Source organism: Populus euphratica, unplaced genomic scaffold (genome assembly GCF_000495115.2).
Source record: "Populus euphratica unplaced genomic scaffold, PopEup_1.0 scaffold13.1, whole genome shotgun sequence".
NCBI classification, from domain to species: domain Eukaryota; kingdom Viridiplantae; phylum Streptophyta; class Magnoliopsida; order Malpighiales; family Salicaceae; genus Populus; species Populus euphratica.
This window is the reverse complement of record NW_011499872.1, coordinates 701,441-725,292: the sequence shown is the minus strand read 5'-3', so window position 1 is coordinate 725,292 and position 23,852 is coordinate 701,441. Positions and strand designations below refer to the sequence as shown.

Genomic DNA, 23,852 nt, shown 5'->3' with positions numbered 1-23,852 from the left:
ATTAAGCATTAATGCCATCTTTCAATCTACGTTAGCCTCCGGGCTTTAAATTTACATCTATACGATTGATTAGTTTCTAAGATTCTGGCCTCTTGCATGGTTACACCTGTCCCGGAAAGAGTTGACTTCTCAGTTATGTTCTGGAGGCTGAGACACGTGTAAAATTATACATATGATTAATGTATTTTAACCAGTAAAATTATAATTTATAATCTCACACATCTCACCAAAGTTTCATCACTGCAGGTTTCCTCTTTACAAACTTCCTGCTCACCTTTTGTTTTATTGCTATTTCTGCTTCCCAGTTAAAAAATAAAAAATATAAGTGAAATAATACAATAAAAATATAGTGAAATAACATGATGTGTACAAAAGATTTTGCCAAGACGAATATAGTGAAATAACACGATTAAAAAATATAATATTTATAGTTTGTTACTATTTAGAATAATAGCTTCTAAAAATCAAATTACTATAAAAAATATAACATTATTGGTATTGTAAAACAGATTTTGACAAGATCAAACAAATAAAACTATAAAAACACCCAACAACGAATGAGTTATTATCATTTTTAAACTACAAGTGTGGATCACCTTTTTTTTTCTCCTGTCTATTTTATATTTTTTTGTTAAATAAAAATTATTTTGAATAATAATAATCTATAAATATGGCATTTTCCATTCACAACTTTATTAAAACTGTGATATTTCATCAATTTTTTATGTTATTCCGCCATTATATATAATTTACTGTACTAGTTTTTTTAGAAAATATTTTTTTACAGGGTGTTTTCCGTACTTTACTTTCCTTTAATCCCGTCGCGACTTAATGTAAACACCACGTGTCAGCCACGCCTGATATTTTCTCTTCAAAAAAATGCACTGTACACAACGACTCAACATCATCCAGCTTGGCCTCCAACTGACACAAAAGGAAAATCAATGACAGTGGTCGTAATTTTACGACACAGTCAAGGAAATTGCCGTCACTTTAGTCAAGCCCACGCATGCACAAGGCTGCCCTCAAGTTCGTTTTCTCGATTCCCTTCTCCGTTATTTTTCCGCAACCAATCTCTCTCTCTCTATCTAAAATGGTCCCATACAGCCGTCGATTTTTATAGAGAGATAAAATCATTAAAAAAAGGTTTTGTTAGAGCGAGAAAGAGATAATATTACTAATGTAAAGACTAAATCAATGGCGTCAGATAACCCTAGCCAACCAGAGCTCGCGATTAAAGCAAGAGAAGGAGGAGAGGTCTCTTCTTCATCCAACGACGACGTATTGCCTCCCTAAAAAACTCAATCTCTTTTCTATTTTTTTTATGTATTTTTTTCCTGTTTGATTGCCGAGAAAACAATAGAAAGTAATTGAAATGAAAATGAGTTTGTTTGTTCAATCGCATTTCTCATGCTTTTTGTTTTTATTTTTCAAGTGAAATTCTCTACTCAGGGTTTCAGTTTGTTGTGCTCATTTTTGCTGCATTTGTTAGCTTGCTTGCTGGATTTTTTGCTTACCGATGTAAATTAGATGCTACTTCTGCTGGTAACAAATTAGGTTTCTGTTTGGTTGATGAGAAAACAAAGGAAAAGAAAAGAAAGTTATTGCACTGACTGATTGATCAGTTTGTTTTCCGATTCCAAGTTGCTTTCTCTGAGCCGGCAACTTGTGTTGACCGTAATTTATCTACCAGGAGAAACCTGAGATCTACTTATTAAGAAGTTCATTTTTCTAGCTTAGTGTCCCAACGATGCGTATGGATGTTTTATAGTTAGGTTTTTCAGTTTGTTATACGCAGATGTGATAGGGTTGTTCTGTACTCTTACGATTCTACCACATGGGTCTCTTACATTCAGTTCGAAATCGATTTTATGATATAGATGCACGTGGCCTTCCATTTATGCTTGCGGTAATGATTCCTCTGGCTTTAATGGTCCTTTACCACGAGAAATTTTCAATACTGACATAGTTGATACTCCCTGGGCCCTATTGTATTAACCATTTCTAGGCCTTAAGTGTTTATTTGATAGAGAGAGAGAGAGCATAAAAGCTGGGGGATCTGAATATTTCCTCTTACCACAATGACCCTGTCCATAGATCACTTTATCTTGTATGCTGTATTCTATGGTCAATGACCTTGCCAGACAGGTCCTTCTCATTCCTTTTGGAAATTGATTTTATGAAGTAGAGTCGCTCCGACTGTCATGCAGAATTATTCTCTTTGAGCTGGTATTACCTCGCTCACATACATGTGTTTGTGTAAGTGAGAGAGATTATCAAATCTGGGAGAATTGAATAATTACAAATCACTTAATTTTGGTACTGCATTTCACTATAGTTTTGCAAAGTGCAAGTATGATTATCGCATGATATACTTTTTGTTCAATGCATTTTTAATTCATTTCAAAGTTACTACATCAGATTCCATCAATTTGATGTGTTTACATTCGTAATTTTTGGCTGTACAAATGAAATTCTAGTGGCTCAACTTTTCATTTCTAGAGAATATGTTTAACTGAATTTTGATTTTCTTCTCGCAGCAAAATCCTATTTGCTCTGCTGCACCATCTACTGATGCTGTTAACCCATTTGCTCCTGCAGGGACCATTCTGGTTCCTCCAATGAACAAATTCACTTTAGCCAATCGGGCTGGTAAGTCTAGTGTGCCATCTGATGGAAGGAACTTGGTTTCATATAATATATTTCCCAACTGCCAGATATTCATTGCTTGTGTTTGGGTTCTTGTTTTAATAATATTTTAGCTTGTTGGTCTTTCACAAAGAGCGGTGTTTCTCACTTCTGTTTTGATCTGTAAGCTGGTTCATCAGGGGCTGTTTTTTGCCACTTGCTCTGATCTTTATCTTCATTATGATAATTTATGACTATATTTATATGTAGTCTTTTATGCCAAGGAAGTAGATATGATTTAGATGCTCAAATTGGCATGGCTAGGATGGAAAATAACATATTATTTAACCTATTGCCAGTTGATTCTAAAACTTATAAAAGTTACCTGTATAGATCCTTATATAGAAGCATATATTCTCAGCTTTTCAGAAAATATCCTTGCCATTTGCTTCATATTATCATTTTCTTCCTTGGCGCTGTAAACTTTTCTAAAGTTTACTATTGTCCCTTATTGTATAACAAAGAATTCACGTTTTTTTCCCAACTGAGAGAGATCTACGATCACAAATTCTTGATTGATCATATGTAGAGGAGGAACAGGACGTCAGGACCCAATTAAGTTGTAAACTCCATGCAATCTGATTTCTATCAATCATAAATGCCATTTATGTTGTTTTGTACTCAGTCACATGTGGACTTCCCTATAACTTTGTTTTGCCAACTTACACATATTTACAACATATTTTATAAAGAATTGGTGATATATTGAATTGATGGTAAGGACTATACATCCTGCTATAGAGAGTTTCTTGATGCAGCTGTATCTCCTCCACAGGTAAGGCCAATTTTAGCACCAATCCCGCAAGATCTGCTGATCCCAATCTCCTAACATCACAACAACCAAATAATAACAAGAGCTTTGACAAAAACAGAGTGCCCCACGTATCTGCTAATCCTGGAAAGTTGGCATCTTCAGGGGCTGATGATAGCCTAGTGATAAGATTTTTTTCAGATGATGAAAGTGGCAGTGAATCTGAAGATGGAGAAGACAAATCTTTAAAAACTAAACTCCACACGACCGTGGTTAATGCAAATGGAAGGCTGCCCCCCACTTCATCAATAAAATCAAGCATGTCACAGCAGGCTACAAGAAATGCGAACAGTATTCCCAAGAAATCATCAATGAGTTGCTCATTTACCTCATCAATGACAAAGACAAACAGAGTTGCCAATTCCAGGGGTGCTGGCTCCTCATCTGTTGGGCAAGGTTCTCAAGTAAAAAAATTTAATTCCATCAAAAGAAATCTTGCAAGCCTAGAGCATGGTCTTGAGCTAGGTGTGGATTTGAACAGCACTAAAGTTCGGGACCTGAGGCAGCAGATTGCACTTCGGGAAAGGGAACTAAAGCTTAAGGCAGCTTCACAAAACAAGGAATCTCCTTCAGTTTCTGGCAAGGATTACAAGTCTACAAACATTTCTATTGCTGCAGCCAGGAAGTCTAATGCAGCTTTTTATGAAGTTGGGCAATTAACCCCAAAAGAACCAGACAGGAAACGCTTAAAAGTTGGTGGATCTTATTCTAAACAGTTAAATTCAGATGGCCAACAAAAAATGCTTGCAACAACATATAATTTACCTTCAAAGGAACAAGCACCGGAGAGCAGTGGTTTGCAGGATAGAAATATGGACAATTATAACCAGAACGAAAGGCTGACAAAAGTAACAGAGTCAAGTATAGTAAAATGGGAAAGGCAAGACTGTAGGCGGGTGGATATTTCATCAGCAAAGCTAGCTGGTGGGTTGAAAGATTGAGGAAACATTGTTATTTTTCTTAAATATTGTCCTCTGGTATAATCTATCATTCACTTACAGCTTTTTTATGCGTTGCAGCTTCTAATGTCAATCATAATTCCAGCCAGTCTGACATGAGCAGAATGCAGGTGGATCCTTCTGTTGTATTGAACCAGACCCCACCACTGACTAATGCAAATACTAATACTTTACCAGAGAATAGAGTAAGGAAGATTTGATTGACTTGATGTTGCTTTCATCACAACTCCTTGCACTCTGTGGTGGACCTATTTCATTTCATGTATTTCTCAAATAAGTATGGATGAAAATTTTGAGGATAGTAAAAATTTGATCGTTAATCTAGCAGTTAGCTTGATTAAATTTCTAGTTGCTGCAAATTTTGCCTTCGGCAATACTTTCATTCCTTTACTGATATTACTGTAACTTTCCAGAAGAGTGTCGACTCAAATCCGGTGAAGAATTGTGGAACCCAGCCACCAGCTTGCTTGTTAAAGACATCAACTAGTGGACAGAATTTAATAAACAGCTTTGAGCATCTTCAAGGCATATATGGTGACAAGCCTTCTTTTCAAGTATGTTTCTGTGTCAAATGTTAAAATGATGGTCTTGGGATTTATCATGTTAAAGTTTCTTGAATTTCTCCTCCCTACCTCTCCTTTACTCATTTTGTTGGACTTGCACTTATTCTTGTTAACAGGCATCTCTGAATTTAAACCCTTGGAATTGTTTGGGAACTGTAAATGTGGCAGATCATAGAAGCATAGACATGCATCTTGTTGAAATGGAGGAATCATTAGACAAGGAGCTGGATGAAGCACAAGAGCACAGGCGCAAATGTGAAATTGAAGAAAGAAATGCACTTAAAGCTTATCGAAAATCACAGAGGGCTTTGATTGAGGCTAATTCTAGATGTACAGAACTTTATCGCAAGAGGGAACTGTACTCTACTCATTTTCGATCTCTCATTGTGAATGGTTCCAATTTGTTTTTGCCCTCCAGGCAGCATGAGCACATTGGAACTGGGGTGAATTGTGGAAACAATGTATCTAGAAATATAAATTTAACACCCTCGCCAAATGATCAGATGCAGCCTGAGTATGATGGTTGTAACCAGCCTGGGTATGATTCAGTCACTGGTGCTCCCTCAAATTTATTTTATCAGCATGTAAATGGCCATAGATTGGGATCTGAGCCATGCAGTGAACTGGATGCTAGTACATCAGAGCCATTGCCCCGCAACAGCCTGATTGCTGCTAATGGAGTAAGCTTTCAATCCAATGATTCTAATATTTCAGCAGATGAAGATGAAGAAACATTTCCATTGGACCATGAGACTGATCAGCATAGCTTCAAAATTCAGCAAGGAGATCAAAATTCTGCGGGAAGGGAAAACCACACAGATTATCCCCCAAACAAAAATCCCTCTGTTCATGCACCTCACGATTCTTTGATTCTTGAATCAAAATTAAGATCCAAACTATTTGCACGACTACCAATCAGAACCTTTTCAAAGAATGGTGGTTCATCCACCATGGAGCCTGCAGATGAACCAGGGACTGAAATTGACAACAGAAGTGAAAGAACCCAGGGAAGCAATGGCAGTGTGCGATTGTCAGAGGCACAGAAAAATCAACATTATGACCTTGAAGGTAATTCTCTCTGAATGGAAATATATTTTAAGCAGTTTTTTTGTTCATGAAGTATTTAGCTTTTGGAATCATGCTGAATGTTTAGTGATCAATTATCCTAGTTACTGACATTGTTTGTTCAAATATATGATTGTTTGGCTTTATTGCCACCACCATCTTGGTCTGTGGCAATTTACATTTTCATGCACACACAAACATGATAAATGCTGTTCTTGCAACTGTACATCTTGGTCTGTGGCAATTTACATTTTCATGCACACACAAACATGATAAATGCTGTTCTTGCAACTTACAGTTATAATGTAAAATTCAGTCTTTCCTAATGAACTTGTTTAGCAAATAGATATAAATGACTTTTGACGTAAAATAGGTGCTTTGGGCTCATGTCAAATGTCTGTTGCTTGATTACCATAATTTTCTCCTGCGTCCCCAAGTATTTGCTTGGTTACAGGTGGAATCTGATCTACATAATACCATTGTATGCCTGCAATTTGCAGCAAAGATTATGATTGGGAGTCTTGTAACTAGCTGCACTAGAACATGGTAGTATAATCTAAAATTTGGGAATGTGATCGCTTGATCATGATATTGACAATGTTGCTTTTTATTCTTAGCATGCGGAGCTGAAATTTGATGATAACTGCCTCTAGTATGAAATTACCTGGCAAACTTAAATGTGTGGAGAATTCTGAGAATTTTAAGATGCTGTCCATCGGGGAATGCCACAATTCATGTTAATTTTTTAGCAGATAGCAATAAGTGGAAAACATTTTGCACTGCTGTTTTCCGAAATTTATCCTCATTATTCATGTTAATTTTTTAGCAGATAGAAATAAGTGGAAAACATCTTGTACTGCTGTTTTCCAAATTTTTCTCTCATTATGGGGGATATTATAATTCTATAAAAATTACTACGTGGTGCAATGTGGGAAAGAGTTTGAATTTTTCAGTGTGGGCATGCAATTGGGACAGGTATAAAGGGAAGCAATACACTTAATATGGTTGGCGGGAGAAGTAATAGCAGTGGTGTGCATGTTTTATTCTTCATGATTGAGTGTTCTCATCTCATTTTACTATTATTTTTCTTTCTTGAAAAACTCTTCGTGATTTTTGCTCTTTTATATAGGCAATGATAAGCCTGAAACAATAATGTCTGAGCTTCCTGTTCAGATTCAGAGCCATGAAAAGTATTCTTCAAATTTTCATTCTGCTGCTGATTCCAAGGACCATTTCACAGGAGGTCATCAGTTGACAGCGTCAATCATATCTTCACCTCCTTTAGTATTGAGGAGTGCATTTGCTCAAATGAAAATTATGTACCCAATGACTTTAATAGAATCACAACATGTAAAAAGTCAACAAAATTATACACATGGTGGTTTCAGTGGAGAGGGTGGTTGCATGGATTCTGAGGAAATCCAGTGTGTCAAGGCGATAGCAAACTCCAAGGATGAGGGTCTAAAGGATATATGCGGAACTGAAATTGGCACATTTACCCACAATGTTGCGGTTGACCCATTTTGGCCACTCTGCATGTATGAACTTAGAGGAAAATGCAACAATGATGAATGCCCTTGGCAACATGCTAGGGACTTCACTGATCAAAATGCGCATCAAAATCAGCACGATGATTCTGATAGTGCTGGTATGACTATACCTTTGACAGTTCTGAATAGTTTGAATTGCTGCTTACACTTAAAATTCTGCTTGTGCAGATTGTCAGGTTGGATTAACACTGCATCAACAGAAAATCAGTGGTGGAACAGAGCTTTCCAAGTGTCACGTTGCATTGATTCCACCAACTTATCTTGTTGGCTTCAATATGTTGAGATCTGATTCACATAAATCTGTCATTGCACCAAGAAATGGTCAGCACTGGCAAAAACAGTTCAGTGTTTGCTTAGCTCTATCAAGTTTGCTTCAAAAAGATTTACTTGTCGGTCAGCCTTCTTTCAATGCTAATGATGGTTGTATTGAGGTCCGTGGGAGTTGGAATGGACAGACATCATACTTTCAGTGTAGAAAGAGCGTAGTGGTTTGTTTATTACTGTTTTCAGTATTCCTGACCTCAAGTTTTTATTTTATTGCTAGCTTTTGTTGCATTGCTAAGATATTTTGCCAGTACCTTCAATGCACAGCAGTCTTCTTGTCTCAACATTCTCTTCAATTAATTATGCCTTTGGAGGGAATATAATTTTGTTGTGTTTTATCATGGATTTTACAGTTTGCTGTATGTTCAGCTGATGTTGAACTGTTTACCTATCTTTCAATTATTTTTTATCTAGTCATGAAAATTTTGTTTAGTGAATCATATCTCTTCATTGTCTAATTCAAATGGTTGCTGGAGACTCTGCTTTCTTGTTGTATCTGTTTTAACTTGCAATGTAGTGTGTAGGTGTGAAGATATGGTTTACTGTCCACCTCTCTTATTTGTCCTAGGCTGATTGACTCTTTTTCTGGGTGATCTACGTTCCAATTATGACATCAAGTTGCATGTATTTATTTTAGTATTACTGCATCCTAAACATTGCTGTTCCTGAGGAATCCCTCTCCTCTTTCCATCTAATGGAAGGAAAAGGGAAGACAGCCCATAAAAAGATTCTTGTTGTCAATCCTGCTCTCATTATTTCTAATTTCAGAAACAATTATTGTTCTCTTCAGCGTATGCTTTCAGAGTTCTGCCTCCTTTACATATTACCTTATCTGCTTATATTTTACATGTTGCCTTATTTGCTTCATGTTTTATTCTTGTAGTTGTGTGCTTTTTTCTTCTTCTGTTTGTTCCATCCTCTCATTATGTTATCCTTCTTGCTTGATGTATACTTAGAATCATCTCAATCAAGCATTAGCCAGCAGCGTGCTGTCCCTTGAAATGGCTCTTCTTATTCTCAGTCAGGAGGCTGACAAACTGGAGGGTATGAGAAAGGTAAAGTTTGTGGTTTCAGTTTTACCTGCACTATCCTTATTGTTCGGAAACTTCAAATTATCATTCAAAACCTTTGTTTCTACAGTCTCTCTCCGTGCTGTCACGAGCTATTGAGGTTGACCCAACATCTGAAGCTCTGTGGATGATGTATCTGCTCATTTACTACAGCAACATTGAGTCTGTTGGGAAGGATGACATGTTCTCCTATGCGGTATGTTATAAAAAATAAAGTGTTCAACCTCCCTACTCTCAACAAAACTGCCCTCTAAAATGAGAGTCTGAGACTGGTCTAATGCTTTCTGGATTTGGGATTGTAATTAAGCTACAGTTGAGATATTTCCATGCTTTCAAAGGCACACGATGTCATAGAAAAAAGCAGCTTTGACTGTGGACCTGCAAGTCAAATTCTATCCATAGCCTCCTGTTTTGCATGCAAAAGTTCTATTGCAGTACAAAGATTTTCCAAAATTTTGTAATTAGATGATTTCTCAAGTCTAATCTGGCTGAAATACTATTAGTAAATTTTGTAATTAGATGATTTCTCAAGTCATTAGACTATTAGACACTTTCTTTTCAAGTCATTTGTGTCTACATGGTCTAGGTGAATGGTTGGAGTTATTTAAAAAAAAAAGAGGAGCAGTTTTTAAAATTCAGCTTTTTTTTCCTAATCAGGGAACCTTCTTTCTATCAAATGTTTCCATTCTGTAAATAGATAGATAAATCTGTAGATAAGGACATTATGAAAGCAGTTCAGATATGGACTTGGTTGGATTAGTGTATGTGCCCTTGCCTTTGTTCCATGTAAATGTGCTCGCTATTCTTTATTGTTATTGTCTGGGTTGTCTTTCCATCTTGTCTTCAAATCTTTTCTTCTTTCTTCCTTTTACCTGACGCAATGAACACTTTTGTATGGAAACCCTTGTTCTCTTGTTCTTCAGGTTAAAAACAACAACAGATCCTATGGACTTTGGCTCGTGTACATCAACAGTCGTACACATCTTGATGATCGACTGGTTGCGTATAATGCTGCCCTCACAGCGCTTTGCCACCATGCATCTGCTTTTGATGGGGGCAATGTGTATGCTAGTGCATGCATCCTAGATTTGTTTTTACAGATGATGGATTGTTTGTGCATGTCTGGGAATGTTGGCAAGGCCATTCAGAAAATCCAAGGACTCTTCCCTGTGGCAGCCAATTCAGATGAGCCTCCCTCTCATTTGCTCTCTGGTATCCTCACATGCTTAACGATTTCTGACAAATATATCTTCTGGGTTTGTTGTGTGTACTTAGTTATTTACAGGAAGTTACCTGATGCTATTGTACAGCGGTTTGAATGTGAGAAAGAACTCCTTGCAATTGAATGGCCTTCTGTTCATTTACAAATTGAAGAGAAGCAGAGGGCTGTTAAGCTCGTTGAGATGGCTGTGGATTCTGTTAAAGTGTCTGTCAATAGTGAATCACTTGATAGTGACACAAATGTCAGACTGGCTCAACAATATGCTCTCTGCCATATTAGGTGTACGCTAGTTCTTGAAGCTCCAGCTTGCTGTCAGAATTTGTTGGGCAAGTATATGAAGTTGTGCCCATCCTGTGTAGAACTTGTTCTTTTGTCATCGAGGCTTCAAACAAATGGCACAGGTGGTGTGAGTTTTGAAGGGTTTGAGGGAGCCATTAGTAATTGGCCAAAAGAAGTCCCTGGAATTCATTGTATGTGGAATCAATATATTGAGTATGCCCTCCAAAAAGAAGGTCCCAATTTTGCAAAAGAACTGGCTGTTCACTGGTTTAACTCTGTTTCAGAAGTTCCATATCCTCTGAATAAAATTTTGGATACAGTGGATGGTAATAGCTCACATGGATTATTGGAATTGGCTTCAGCATCAAATCCAGACTTTCTGACATCCAGTTCTAATCAGATGGAAATAATGTTTGGATTAATTAATCTCTCTCTTGCCAAATTATTGCACAATGACCAAATTGAAGCTCATGTTGCCATTGACAGGGCCCTGAAGGCTGCACCTCCACAGTACATCAAACATTGCTTGAGAGAACATGCTGTGTGCCTGCTTAACTATGGGTTACAATTAAAGAAGGATGCTCCAGTCAGTGAGAAATTAAAAATTTTGAATGGTTATTTGAATGATGCCCAGGCTCTCCCAGTTTATGAACCACTATCTAGACGATTCATTGACAGCATTGAGAAGCCAAAAGTTCAGCAGCTAGTCCGTAACATATTGAGTCCAGTTTCATCTGACTTCTCTTCGGTGAATTTTGTACTTGAAGCGTGGTATGGTCCCTCTCTTTTACCCCCAAAGTCAAACCAGCCAAAGGAATTGGTGGATTTTGTTGAAGCCATCTTTGAGATAGTGCCATCCAACTACCCGTTAGCATTTTCTGTTTGTAAGCTCTTGTGCAGAGGCTACAGCTCTATTAATGTTACTTCTGATAGTGTCCTGTACTGGGCATGCTCAATCTTGGTCAATGCAATCTTTCATGCTATTCCAATACCACCAGAATATGCATGGGTTGAAGCTGCAGGTATTTTGGGTGACATTTCAGGTATCGAGCTCATTTCTGATAGGTTTTACAAGAAAGCTTTATCTGCACATCCATTCTCTGTGAAGTTGTGGACTTGCTATTATAATCTATCAAAGACTAGAGGATATGCAAGCACTGTTGTCCAAAAAGCAAGAGAGAGGGGTATTGAAGTTGGTTGATGTCTTTTTCTTAAATATAGTTGTCAGTTTGATAGAATTAGTTCTGCTGAAGAGATATTTGAGGCCAGTTTGCTGAATGACGCCCCAGGAGGATAGAGTTCGGTATGTATAGATTGGTATTGAAGTTGGTTGATGTCTTCTTCTAAAAGATAGTTGTCAGTTCGATAGAATTAGTTCTGCTGAAGAGATATTTTAGGCCAGTTTTGCTGATTGACGCCACAGGAGGACAGGATTTGGTATGGATAGATGGTGTGCTGGCTTGCATGACAATCCCTGGCAAGTTGTTCTGGATGCCTGTTCACTGTAAAATGTTAGATGAAGATCTGAAATTAGGAATTATAGAAATACACATAGGATACAGTGATGAAAGAATGTGTTTGTAGCATATGTTAGGCGAAGAAGTGCCTTGTAGGTCAGGGTTTTAGCCCCCCTTATTTTTTTTAACAGCCTTGTTATTCTTTGTTTCATTCCTCTTCTGTCTCTTGTTGTTATTACATTTCTTCCCATTGTTTTTTATACGGAAGAATTCAAATATTTGAAAAGATTATAGTTTCATTAAAAAGGATCTTTTTGAAAGTTTCCTCTGTGTCGCCTTTACTTCTTCTTGCATTCGATTTCTTCTGGGTGTGGTGCGCCTCTGCTGCTTCTCTATATGTGGTGGATTGTAGAAAAAGAACTCGAATGGCTTGAGAAACAGGGGATGGGCCTGGAATGCATTCTTGAATGCAATGGATGGTGGGCTTCAGGGAATTCATTCGGCGATCTCCCTTCATTTGATTAGAATTGCTTTCAAATTTGCGATTCTGCCGAGAGGATCAAGGAGGCTCGTTGGTGTTGTGGAGAAAGGGGGGATGCTTTGTTTTAGTGCAGAATTCTGAAAAACATGTCTTCTTCCCATATCAGGAGGAATCAAAGAAATGGCATGAAACGGTTTCACGGATGGACAGAGAGAAACCAATGTATGTGAGAAAGTGATGAGAGATGGATCTGAGAAATTCGATGGGACTGGATTCTGCTCTGGTTTTAGCGAGGAGACAGGTGCAATACAATCTTAGGACAGACTGACAATTTACTCTTTATACTCTTGGAGGAGGGAGGGAGCCTTTTGTTGATGCGAGCCCTTAATTTTGCATCGTCAAACTGCATATCAGGTGCACTGACACGTTTGACTCGCCACTCGTCAGATTGAAGCTGAAGCAAGCTTTGAAAATGACTCGACTCTTGAAACTCGGGATGTCACGAGCCAAATTATCAGAGGTAGGCTGAGAACTTGTTTGAAAATAATGGAAATTAAAATCAGCAAAAAAAAAAAAAAAACAAAGATTGGGATGGTGTGCTTGTTTCATCACCATTAGGTAAGGCTTGCCGCTACAAAAAAAATTGCTTTGGGATGGAATCAACCATGCCCAGTCCTCTAGATAATACCAAACAAATAAATACCATCATTTCATCCGTAACTAAAGCAAGCGCCACTGCTTCTCACTCTTCCCACTAACAAGGCTCCAGTACCAACACCTCTCCACATTCTTCCCCGGCATGTCGTTTTCATACTAGAAGCTGAGGTCACAAGCGGTATATCTATCCCCACATAGGCACCGATTTCAGTTCAAGACAATTCTCATTCTTTCTCCCCATAGTTTTCCTACTGGAATTAATCTCGTTTCTTACTCGTAGCCCCAGTAGATTTCGAGTCACTTGAGAGAATGCTCAAGCTCTTGGATTTTTCTCTTAGGCTCTCTGTTATTCCCCTTAGTGTTGCCACCATATGGTTAACTGTTACCAACAAGCAGGATAATAGCATCTATGGTTATCTGAAATACAGCAATCTCACGGGACTCAAGTGAGGCCCACTTTCCATTTTCATTCCCGGATAATGCTTGTCTTACCGAAATATTGCTCCTCAAATCATTTCCTGAAATTCTTCCAATTATTGGACTTATGATATTTATCAATAGTGTCCTCTTGTTCGATACATGAGATTTTATCAGGAGTGATTCCAGAATTAATATTCGTTGAAATTTGCATTATGCTTTCACTCCTTTTGTTTTATTTGTGTTGTATTTGTTTACAAGATCATAAACTGTGGAAGAATTATTTTACAGGTACATGGTTTTCATCAGTGGTATCTGTGCTAGCTATGCTTTTATTGCCGCTGTCTCCACATGGATCCGATGCATTGTTACTAAAACTTGGCTGTTCTTTGTCTCTGACCAGGTCTACTTCACGGTTTTGTAACTAATTCCAGTGTTTAATATTCTCCTAGGAAATGAATCACTGTTTCTGTCACTTCTTTTATGTTTGTTGTTTTGGTGTTTTTGAGCAGATTGTAGCTTACTTGATGGTTACATCCGGGACTGCAGTCCTAGAGATATTATACCTGGCTTACAATGGTGATAGAGAAGTCTCGTGGAGTGAAGCCTGCACTTCCTATGGGAAGTTTTGCTATAGATTGAAGCTGGCTGTGATTCTCCATGCTTTAGCTCTTTCCTGCTTTATTATTTTAGCTGTAATCTCGGCTTATAGAGCTTTTAGCATTTTTGAACCCCCTCTTGTTCCTTCTAAAGTAGTTGAAGAAGATAGAGCTTAAATGGCTCTGTTTTTTTAATGGTCATGTCGTTGATCTGTTTATGTAATTGAATAGGGTTCCGCCGCAGACAATCTACGCTTTTCAGTTAAATAACATGGATATGAAAGCCATGGATAACTTTGCTATTTGTTTTCCCTCACCGTCTTTGCTTTCAAAATGGTAATTAAACATTTGTGTTCATATGCCGAATACGCGTTGGGCTGGCCTATTTTTTTAAAAAAATTGATTTTTTAAAATATTTTTATGTTTAAAAGATTGGAATTGTAATTAAACAATTTATTTTTTTTTAAATAAAAAACACTAAAAAAAAAAGAAAAAGCAAAAACAAACGGAGGGCTCCTAAACAAAAGAAAAAATGTGTTGGTGGGAACAAGTGTGAATGCTGCGCCAGCACAAATCCCTCAAACAAGATAAAGTGAAGAGATTCTTGCTTAAAAAATAAAAAAGATAACACCGCCATGGCCCATTTTACCTAACCAAGGAAGAAATCTGCTTTGTAGCCTCTTTTCCACTGACGTCGACGCCAGAGACTGTTGAAGAAAATCTTTCACGATTCCTTATTGCGACACGTGTAGTCTTCGCTACATAAAAACACAATCCAACAAAGTCTTCGTTTCGTGCACTAAAAATATCACGGAAAAAAAAAGTTCGATCTGGCATCATTTTTTTTTCTCATGTGGGCATCACTCCATCGTAAATAAACTTGATAACACCCCTAATTTTTTTTTCATCAATGATATATGGATATAATTTTAAATAATTAAGTTTTTATGTGTTTTAAATTTGAATATATAAAAATTGAATATTATTTATATACCAATTGAAACAAAAAAAAATTAGATAATTTTTAAAATAATCCCTTCTAGTAGTGGTGATTAGTTTCCTTTTTTTTTTATAAAAAAATAATTAAATTCAATTTAAAAAAATTAAATTTAAACAAAAAAAAATTAGATAATTTTTAAAATGATCCCTTCTAGTAGTGGTGATTATTTTCCTGTTTTTTTTATAAAAAAATAATCAAACTGAATTTAAAAAAATTAAATTTGAATTAAAATAGATTCAAATCGATAAATTTCAGTTTTATTTTTAGGATAAAAATCAGTTCAAACTAGTTTGACTTGGTTTTCACTTGATTTTTTTATTTATTTTTTCAGTTAGCTTTGTTTTGATTTTATTTTTTCAATTTGACTGAATTTTTTAGGTTTGGATTCAGAACTGAACTAATCAATTTTTTTTTAAATTCTAATAGGTTTTTTTAATGATTCAATTTTTTTCAATTTTTTTTTAATTTTCTTGATTCAATTGATTTTATTTTTTACCCCTACGTTTTTAGACTTAAAGCGTGCAGGAGAATGGAAGAACAAATCTCTTGAGACACAGATCTATGATTGGGTTTGGGTGTGGCATGAATTACATTCCAGTAAAAATTATAAAGCATAAAAAAGTAAATGAAAAACTGGACCGATTCACAGCCGAAGCGTCCATATAAGGCTGCTACTGAATTCTTCTCAAAAGCATAACAGCGATCCAGTAAAGGCCCGGACTCCGACCCACTGAAATGCGCTAGGCCCATCGGTGAATAATTTCACAGCCCAGACAAATAACACTCGTGCCGAGTCCAACTTTACCTTCTTCCCCAACCCCACTAAAGGCTGGCTAATCAAACCGCCAAAGTTACAAACCTTAAACCCTTCGGGAAAAAACCCTAAGAACTCCATTTCTCCATGTGATTCTCTGCTTACAGAGACAGAGACAGGTTGTAAGGTAGCTAAAGAGGAAAACGATGAAAAACCTGAAGCTATACAGGGAGATTTCTCAGAATCTGGAATTACAATCGCCACAAGAAGTTCTCCTCCTCTCCGCTTTCGATATCGAACGCAACCGCCTCTTCTTCGCTTCTTCGGCCAATATCATTTACACAGCTCACCTTTCTTCTTTCCAAGTATTTCCTCTCTCAATCCTTTTATTTGCACTCTGCACTCACAAATTTGTAATTTTACATGTCTATTTATTTGTGTAACAGAATGGAAAATCAAAAGGCTTGCTATTACCGTCGGAGATTAATCAAATTGAATTGGAAGACGGAGACTTAATCACTGCATTTGATTACCTGATGGAGAAAGAAGCCTTAATTATTGGAACTGAAAATGGACTTTTATTATTGCATAATATTGATGATAATTCTACTGAAATCGTCGGTCAAGTTGAAGGCGGGGTTAAGTGCTTCTCGCCGAGTCCGGATGGAGCTTTGCTTGCTATTCTTACTGGTTTCAGACAAGTGTTAGTTATGACTCCTGATTGGGATTTGTTGTATGAAATCGCGGTTGAGGAGAAGGAAAATTATGGTGATGGTCTTGACGTACGTAAGGGCCAACCTTTCTCTCTTGTTGCCTTAGTATGTATTCGTGTTGTTTGGTTAAGTTTGTTTTGCAAAATGCGATAGTGTTAATTTGTGTATAATATCGTTAGATTGATTTGGAATGTTTTATTGATTGGTTGGATTATGGATTTTAGGTGAATTGGATGGAAAGAATATGTTTGGGAGTTTTATTTCGTGGCGAGGTGATGGGAAATATTTTGCTACGATAAGTGAAGCTAGTGAATCTTCTGCCTTGCTCAAGAACATTAAGGTTTGGGAACGGGATTCGGGTGCATTGCATTCCACATCAGATTCTAAGGTATTTATGGGGGCGGTTTTGGAATGGATGCCAAGTGGAGCGAAAATTGCTACTGTGTATGATAGAAAAGTGGAGAATAGGTGTCCTGATATTGCTTTCTATGAGAGGAATGGGTTGGTGAGGAGTTCTTTTAGCATTAAAGAAGCAGCTGATGCAACAGTTGAAAGTCTTAAGTGGAATTGTGGTTCAGATCTTGTTGCGTCTGTTGTTAGATGTGAGAAATATGATGCTGTTAAGCTCTGGTTTTTGAGCAACAACCATTGGTATTTGAAACATGAAGTTAGATACTCGAGACAGGATGGAGTTAGGCTCATGTGGGATCCAGTAAAGCCACTACAGTTGATTTGTTGGACTCTTGGAGGCCAGATCACAATTTACAACTTCACCTGGATTTCTGCTGTGATGGAGAACTCGACAGCATTGGTCATTGATGACTCCAAAATACTTGTAACTCCACTTTCTTTATCCCTGATGCCGCCTCCCCTTCATTTATTCAGCCTCAAATTTCCAAGTGCAGTGAGGGACCTGGCTTTATATTCCAATAATTCTAAGAATAGAGTAGCTGCATTTTTATCAGATGGCTCTTTGGGTGTTGTAGAACTTCCTGACCCAGATACATGGGAGGATCTTGAAGAAAAAGAATTTACTGTTGAAGTTTCTATTTCTGAGACAGGTTTTGGATCCTTTGTGAACCTTACATGGCTGGATTCACACATATTACTTGCCGTTTCTCATTATGGCTTCTCTCATAGTAATTGTGCATCCCACAGTTCAATGGGTGATGATGGACTTAGTGGTTTTTGTTTGCAGGAAATTGAACTTTTGTGTTCCGAGGATCATGTACCAAGTTTGGTAACAGGATCAAGCTGGCATGCAAAGATTTCCCATAGAAATTATTTGGAAGGGCTTGTGATTGGCATTGCTCCTAATCCTGCCAAGAAACATTCAGCTTTTGTTCAGTTTGATGGTGGAAATATTGTTGAGTACACTACAATGTTGGGCTTGGCTGTTACTGGAGGTTCAACAAAACATGATGATATGAGCTTTTCATCATCTTGCCCTTGGATGAGTGTGGCTAAGGCCAGTGATAGTGGGTCATTAAAGCCCTTGCTTTTTGGTCTTGATGACATTGGGAGGCTGCATTTTGGTGGGAAAGTACTATGCAACAACTGCAGTAGTTTCTCATGCTACTCAAATTTGGCTGACCAAGTAATCACTCATTTGATACTTTCAACCAAACAAGACTTTCTCTTTGTTGTGGAAATCGGTGATATACTGCATGGAGACATAGAGTTAAAATACTAGAACTTTGTCCACGCCGGTAACAGAAGAAAAGAAGAAAATATGAACTTCATAAATATTTGGGAAAGAGGTGCCAAAATTATTGGTGTCCTGCATGGTGATGCTGCTGCTGTTATTGTACAGACAACTCGGGGAAATCTGGAAAGCATTCACCCTAGAAAGCTGGTTCTTGCTTCAATTGTCAATGCTTTGATCCAAAGGCGTTTTAGGGATGCACTGATGTTGGTCAGACGGCATAGAATAGATTTCAATGTTATCGTTGACTATTGTGGATGGCAAACTTTTCTTCAGTCAGCTTCAGAATTTGTCAAACAGGTGAACAATTTGAGCTATATAACCGAATTCATTTGTTCCATAAAGAATGAAAACATTATGGAAACCCTATACAAAAATTATATCTCTACACCCTGCCAAAACAGAGCTGGCGATGTTCAAGCTAAGGATGTCATGAGCTTTGATAGTTCCAGCAAGGTTTCTTCTCTCCTCCTGGCAATAAGGAAGGCTCTTGAGGAACAAGTCACCGAAAGCCCTGCAAGGGAGCTTTGCATTCTAACCACTCTAGCTCGCAGTGATCCTCCTATGCTTGAAGAAGCTTTGAAAAGAATCAAAGTTATTCGTGAAATGGAATTATTAGGTTCAAGTGACCCTAGGAGAACCTCTTATCCATCTGCTGAAGAAGCTCTGAAGCATCTGTTGTGGTTATCTGATTCCGAAGCTGTATTTGAAACTGCCTTGGGACTTTATGATTTGAACCTTGCAGCTATTGTGGCAGTGAACTCTCAAAGAGACCCAAAGGAATTTCTTCCTTATCTACAAGAATTAGAACGCATGCCAAGCCTCGTAATGTGCTACAACATTGACCTTCGGTTACACCGGTACGAGAAGGCTCTCAGACACATTGTTTCTGCTGGTGATGCATATTATTCAGATTGTATGAGCCTCATGGACAAAAATCCTCAATTATTTCCTCTGGGTCTTCAAATGATTACTGATCCTGCAAAGAAAATGCAGGTCCTTGAGGCCTGGGGCGATCATCTTAGTGATGAAAAATGCTTTGAGGATGCCGCGATAACTTATCTGTGTTGTTCTAGTTTGGAAAATGCCTTGAAGGCATATCGCGCTTGTGGTGATTGGAGTGGGGTGCTTACTGTTGCTGGGCTCCTTAAACTGGAAAAGGATGAGTTAATGCAACTTGCTCATGATCTTTGTGAAGAGCTCCAAGCACTTGGTAAACCAGGAGCAGCTGCCAAAATTGCTCTGGAGTATTGTGGAGATGTTAACAGTGGGATTAATTTATTAACTAGTGCAAGGGACTGGGAGGAGGCTTTGAGGGTTGCTTTCATGCATAGGCAAGAGGATCTGGTATTGGAAGTGAAGAATGCAGCTTTAGATTGTGCAAGCACACTAATCAGTGAACACAAGGAAGGCTTGGAGAAGGTCGGGAAGTACTTGACTCGCTATTTAGCTGTTCGACAGAGAAGATTACTTCTGGCAGCAAAGCTTCAGTCAGAGGAAAGGTCAATGAATGATCTGGATGACGATACTGTTTCAGAAGCTAGCAGTAATTTCAGTGGCATGAGTGCCTACACCACAGGGTATCTCTTTCTGAACGTTGTGTCGTACTAGCTTAGTGGTTCAAAGCCTGATTTTGTTGGCTGTAATTCAGATGTGTGCACTTTGCTACAATCCTATGATTTTCATGCCCACGAATATTATGATAGTTCACCTTAAGTTAATTTTATTCAGAAAAAACATTTCACGTCAACTTATAAACAACAAAATGTTAGAATTGGTGGCAGAGCACGTAGTTTCATTGTGTCCTTTTCATATTTTTTCTGTCATATCTGTTATTCAACTTTTCTTCTTGCATTTGAGTGGTTTCAACGTAGCTTTCCTGGAAACTTTTTGTCTTGCCTGTTCTGCTTGTCTCTGTTGAATTGCCATTTTAGATTTTTTATGCAACTGCTCTATTTTGTCTCTCTTGCAACCTGGTGTTTGAACTAGTCTTGAAGCTACATTAGTTTAGCATGATCAATTTATCCCAACTGGCATGCCAAGTTACTTGTTTTTCTACTTAGTTTCTCATGCATCCAAATGATTCTGGTTATGCCAATCCAAGTCGCTTCATGTGGTTGCTTTATCTCATGAACAGAACAAGGAAGGGCTCTGCTGCTTCTGTAACCTCCAGTGTCTCTAGCAAGGCAAGAGACATGAGGCGTCAGCGGAAGAGAGGAAAAATTCGCCCTGGCAGGTATGCATCTTCATTCTTGATTCCCAGATTCCTTTCCCTCTTTTCTTATTCAAGAGCCCTTGCATGAAATATTTCTTGACATTGTAGCCCTGATGAGGAGTTAGCACTGGTAGAGCATTTGAAAGGCATGTCTCTAACAGCTGGAGCAAAGAATGAGCTTAGATCTTTATTGTTTACCCTTGTGAAGCTTGGTGGTGAAGAAATAGCAAGAAAGCTTCAATTGGCTGGAGAGAATTTTCAACTTACTCAGATTGCAGCAGTCAAACTGGCAGAAGATACAATTTCTACTGATATCATAAATGAGCAGGCACACACTTTGGAGCATTACATTCGGAAAATGAGAAGTGAACTGCCAAATTTAGATTATTTTTCTTGGCGATCTAAAGTTTTCATTTCTCCTTAAGAGGTAAGTATTTTAAATGCCCCAACAATGGCTATGAGCTTATGGTTAGATATACGTGGATTTGCTCCTCTGTGTGGCTACCTTGTAGACGAGGCGTGCAAGTGTACAGTGAATCGATGGTTTTAACCAAAATTGATGCTCGACTCCTGCAACAATGCCCTTTATGCAGCTGATATAATTAAATTAACATGTGTCAAATGTATATCTACATATTTTACTCTAAATCATTCAAACCTTGCTTTCATATCGGTAATGGGTTATATCTCATAATTAAATATGATTTCATTTCAACTTAACCTGCCCTGTTGGTACAGGTGCTATTATTGCTGGCCATGTAGTTCCAAAATCCGAATGGTGGTCCTGTATGCATGCTTGTGAGGAATCGGTGGTGAAGATGGTTTTGGAGGGAGGAATACCGAAGAATGAGGCGGATTGTTTTCCTGGAAGTTTTTAAATAATTTCGTTCTTGGCTTTGTGTCGGCTGCTTCATGTGCTTTCCTTGCAGCTGGGCTCGGCCGTGTTTCTGTTTGTGTTGTTTTTTATGTATCATTTTATTACTGGTGGCTAGTAGCTGAGTAGTTTTCATTTTAATGTGACTAGTATTTTGATTTTACGAGTAGCTATGAAGGCCTTCGTGGCTACTTCCTACCCTTGTGTTCGAGAATTTCCCCTTTAAACTAGTTACTAGTTTGCTGGTCTTGAAGTGGGCTTAAAGCCTTAAAATTGAGATGTTGCGAGTCATGAATTTAGCACCGATCCAAACCCAAGTAGTCAGCAAGGAGCATGATGTGCTCTGTTTTTGACATTTCATTGGCGCCTAGGGAATTGATTTGCAAAGATTATAGCTAGTGACCCATCAGAAAGGCTGGAGCATGATGAAATATACCGACTTATATTTTAATTTCTACTCTGTCCACAGAATTTATATATTTTTTAAGGACGAGTTGCATTCCTTGCTGACTTTTTATGCGATTCTGTGAGGTCCACTCTACAGCAAAAGAATCTGGTAGAAACATGATTGCTTTGCCATTGTTGCCGTTACACAACAGCACAGTCCACACATCTCCAGATGCTTGCTCTCAAAATCTCGTTTCTACAACTTTACCACTCCTGGTGGCACCAAGAACCGACCATGACGGTGATTGCTAAAAAAAATATTAAAAAAGCTGCACGCCAATCAAAAGACACAGCCAGTAAGAAGACCGAGCTTGAACCGGAAAAGACAGGGACATAGCAACGGGCACACCATCAAGCAAAAGCTACACGGGTAAATTTTCTAGCAAGCACATATCAGCAAACTTCCACTGTCTGTCTGTCTATCTGTCTCAAATGAAACATTGAGGTTCATTTCTCCAAGGTGACAATATCTGACCATTCAACGCTTGGGGATACCACTCAGTGACCTCTAAATTCATTATCAAGGTTTAACATATAATTGAAATTATCACAATTATGCATGACTCTCTTTGGTTTATTCATTATGGACAATGAAATGGTACATAATTTAATTGAAAGTAGGGTAAAAGACTAGTACGAGTGCAACATATAACAAAAGCCTTCAAAGAAATCAAACTGAACTATACCCCCACAGAACATCATATAACTGTATGCAAGTATCACACTGGAGGGGATACTCGCCCCATGAATCCACAAACATAACAGAAGGCAAATTCTAGGTGCAGATACATAAACATACACTTAATGAACCCAATGATATGGACTCCCTTGCATGGTAGGCAATGTATTTTAATTCGAACGGCTTCTAATAACATCAAGCCCCATCTCTGTAGGATCAGTAGCTTGCAGCTCAATCTGAATACCATCTAATTCTCTCTTAAACCTGTCCTTGGAGCTTGCATAAATCATCTTGCTTCTCACCCTAGCCGTGTCAGGGGACCTTCATACATGTAAAAGCAATAGAACAAGCAAACAGTCGACAGAAATCAGACAAGAAAAATGGTAACATAAGCAGTTGATAAATTCTATGAAAGGTAATCAATCACCATGCAATAAAAACAATCCTGCTCTTCTGGCAGTTCTCCTCTGTTACATAATCAAAGTCATAAACAGCATATCGGCACTCATCAGCAGGCAGACTGGCAGAGAAATTTTCATAGCTATCAGCCGGCTCACCAAGCTTCTCCACAATCACCTGCTTTTGCTTCTCCTCGATCTTGAAAACAATGAAACGGTAAGTCCTTTTTGCCTTCAAATCCAAAAACCTCAGCTTGCAGTCATCATGCACAGCCATCCCAGATGCTGCGTTTGCCTGCAGATGGGATGAACAACTAGTAAGCAACACAGTTATCTGCACCACGAGTTATTAAACTTTGCTACCTGCTTGATAAAGTGCTACAGGTCAAAGTGCATTCCTGTGGGACTATCTATTTACAAATGCAGCTGCTTTACAGCCTGAGACGCAGTTCATCAAAGAAAATGAAAGCTTCATTGCACCTATAACTATTGACCAGGCCCTACCCCTATATATGTTAGGAATTGGTAATACTCACAAACCTTCCTCCTCAACATAAATTCCCACATTACACCTCATCTTTTTTTCATAGACAGATACTTCGAATCAATAACAATCATCAAAGTACAGTTCACAATGACGACAAAGTCCTAAAGAGAAATACACTTCTGATTAATTCCCAACTTCATTTCTAAGCTTTTATCACATCCTTCACAGTTAAAATGACAAACCACCAGAACCTTCAATCTAAATCATCAATCCCACTTTTTCACGAATTTTTCAATTTATCCCAAAAATTCCTGCTTTCAAATCCTATTTTATTCATCCAACCGAGAAGAGAAAAAAATATAAACCCAAATGCGAAAAAGATTAAATATATATATATATATATATATATATATATATATATTCAGAAAATAATTTTTT

The 23,852-nt window shown here is 37.9% G+C and overlaps 4 protein-coding genes across 6 annotated transcripts in view; 3 read left to right on the top strand and 1 right to left on the bottom strand.

The window, feature by feature from the left end:
- The first annotated feature begins 952 nt into the window (after positions 1-952).
- On the top strand, positions 953-12,304 carry LOC105127511 (uncharacterized). Of its 3 annotated transcripts, none has more exons than XM_011028846.1 (11): positions 953-1,281; positions 2,541-2,652; positions 3,464-4,423; positions 4,519-4,643; positions 4,875-5,012; positions 5,138-6,089; positions 7,216-7,734; positions 7,805-8,124; positions 8,917-9,015; positions 9,101-9,226; positions 9,954-12,304. In XM_011028846.1, the coding sequence occupies exons 1-11, from the start codon at positions 1,198-1,200 to the stop codon at positions 11,730-11,732; spliced, it is 5,214 nt and encodes a 1,737-aa protein (XP_011027148.1). In that variant the 5' UTR covers positions 953-1,197; the 3' UTR covers positions 11,733-12,304. The 3 variants fall into 3 exon arrangements, with proteins under 3 accessions (XP_011027148.1, XP_011027147.1, XP_011027149.1); XM_011028845.1 differs by having other exon boundaries at positions 954-1,281; positions 4,872-5,012; XM_011028847.1 differs by lacking the exon at positions 953-1,281 and adding an exon at positions 1,331-1,909 and having other exon boundaries at positions 4,872-5,012.
- Positions 12,305-13,185: 881 nt separating this feature from the next.
- On the top strand, positions 13,186-14,446 carry LOC105127510 (CASP-like protein 2D1). Its single transcript, XM_011028844.1, has 3 exons — positions 13,186-13,572; positions 13,835-13,946; positions 14,056-14,446. Exons 1-3 carry the CDS (start codon positions 13,436-13,438, stop codon positions 14,317-14,319), a joined length of 513 nt encoding a protein of 170 aa, XP_011027146.1. The 5' UTR covers positions 13,186-13,435; the 3' UTR covers positions 14,320-14,446.
- A 1,512-nt stretch (positions 14,447-15,958) lies between these two features.
- LOC105127509 (elongator complex protein 1-like) lies at positions 15,959-21,858 on the top strand. The gene is given in 6 exon segments (XM_011028843.1): positions 15,959-16,261; positions 16,343-16,682; positions 16,834-19,894; positions 20,452-20,550; positions 20,638-20,956; positions 21,262-21,858. Coding segments are annotated over 5 exon segments (3,975 nt in total). The 5' UTR covers positions 15,959-16,102; the 3' UTR covers positions 20,954-20,956; positions 21,262-21,858.
- A 573-nt stretch (positions 21,859-22,431) lies between these two features.
- The window catches only part of LOC105127508 (actin-depolymerizing factor 1-like), a 2,068-nt gene continuing 647 nt past the window's right edge, over positions 22,432-23,852 (bottom strand). The window contains exons 2-3 of the mRNA XM_011028842.1: positions 22,957-23,222; positions 22,432-22,850 (exon numbers count right to left, since the gene is read on the bottom strand). Coding sequence (XP_011027144.1) covers positions 22,700-22,850; positions 22,957-23,222 — 417 coding nt within the window. The 3' untranslated portion in view covers positions 22,432-22,699. The remainder of the gene's footprint in view (positions 22,851-22,956; positions 23,223-23,852) is intronic.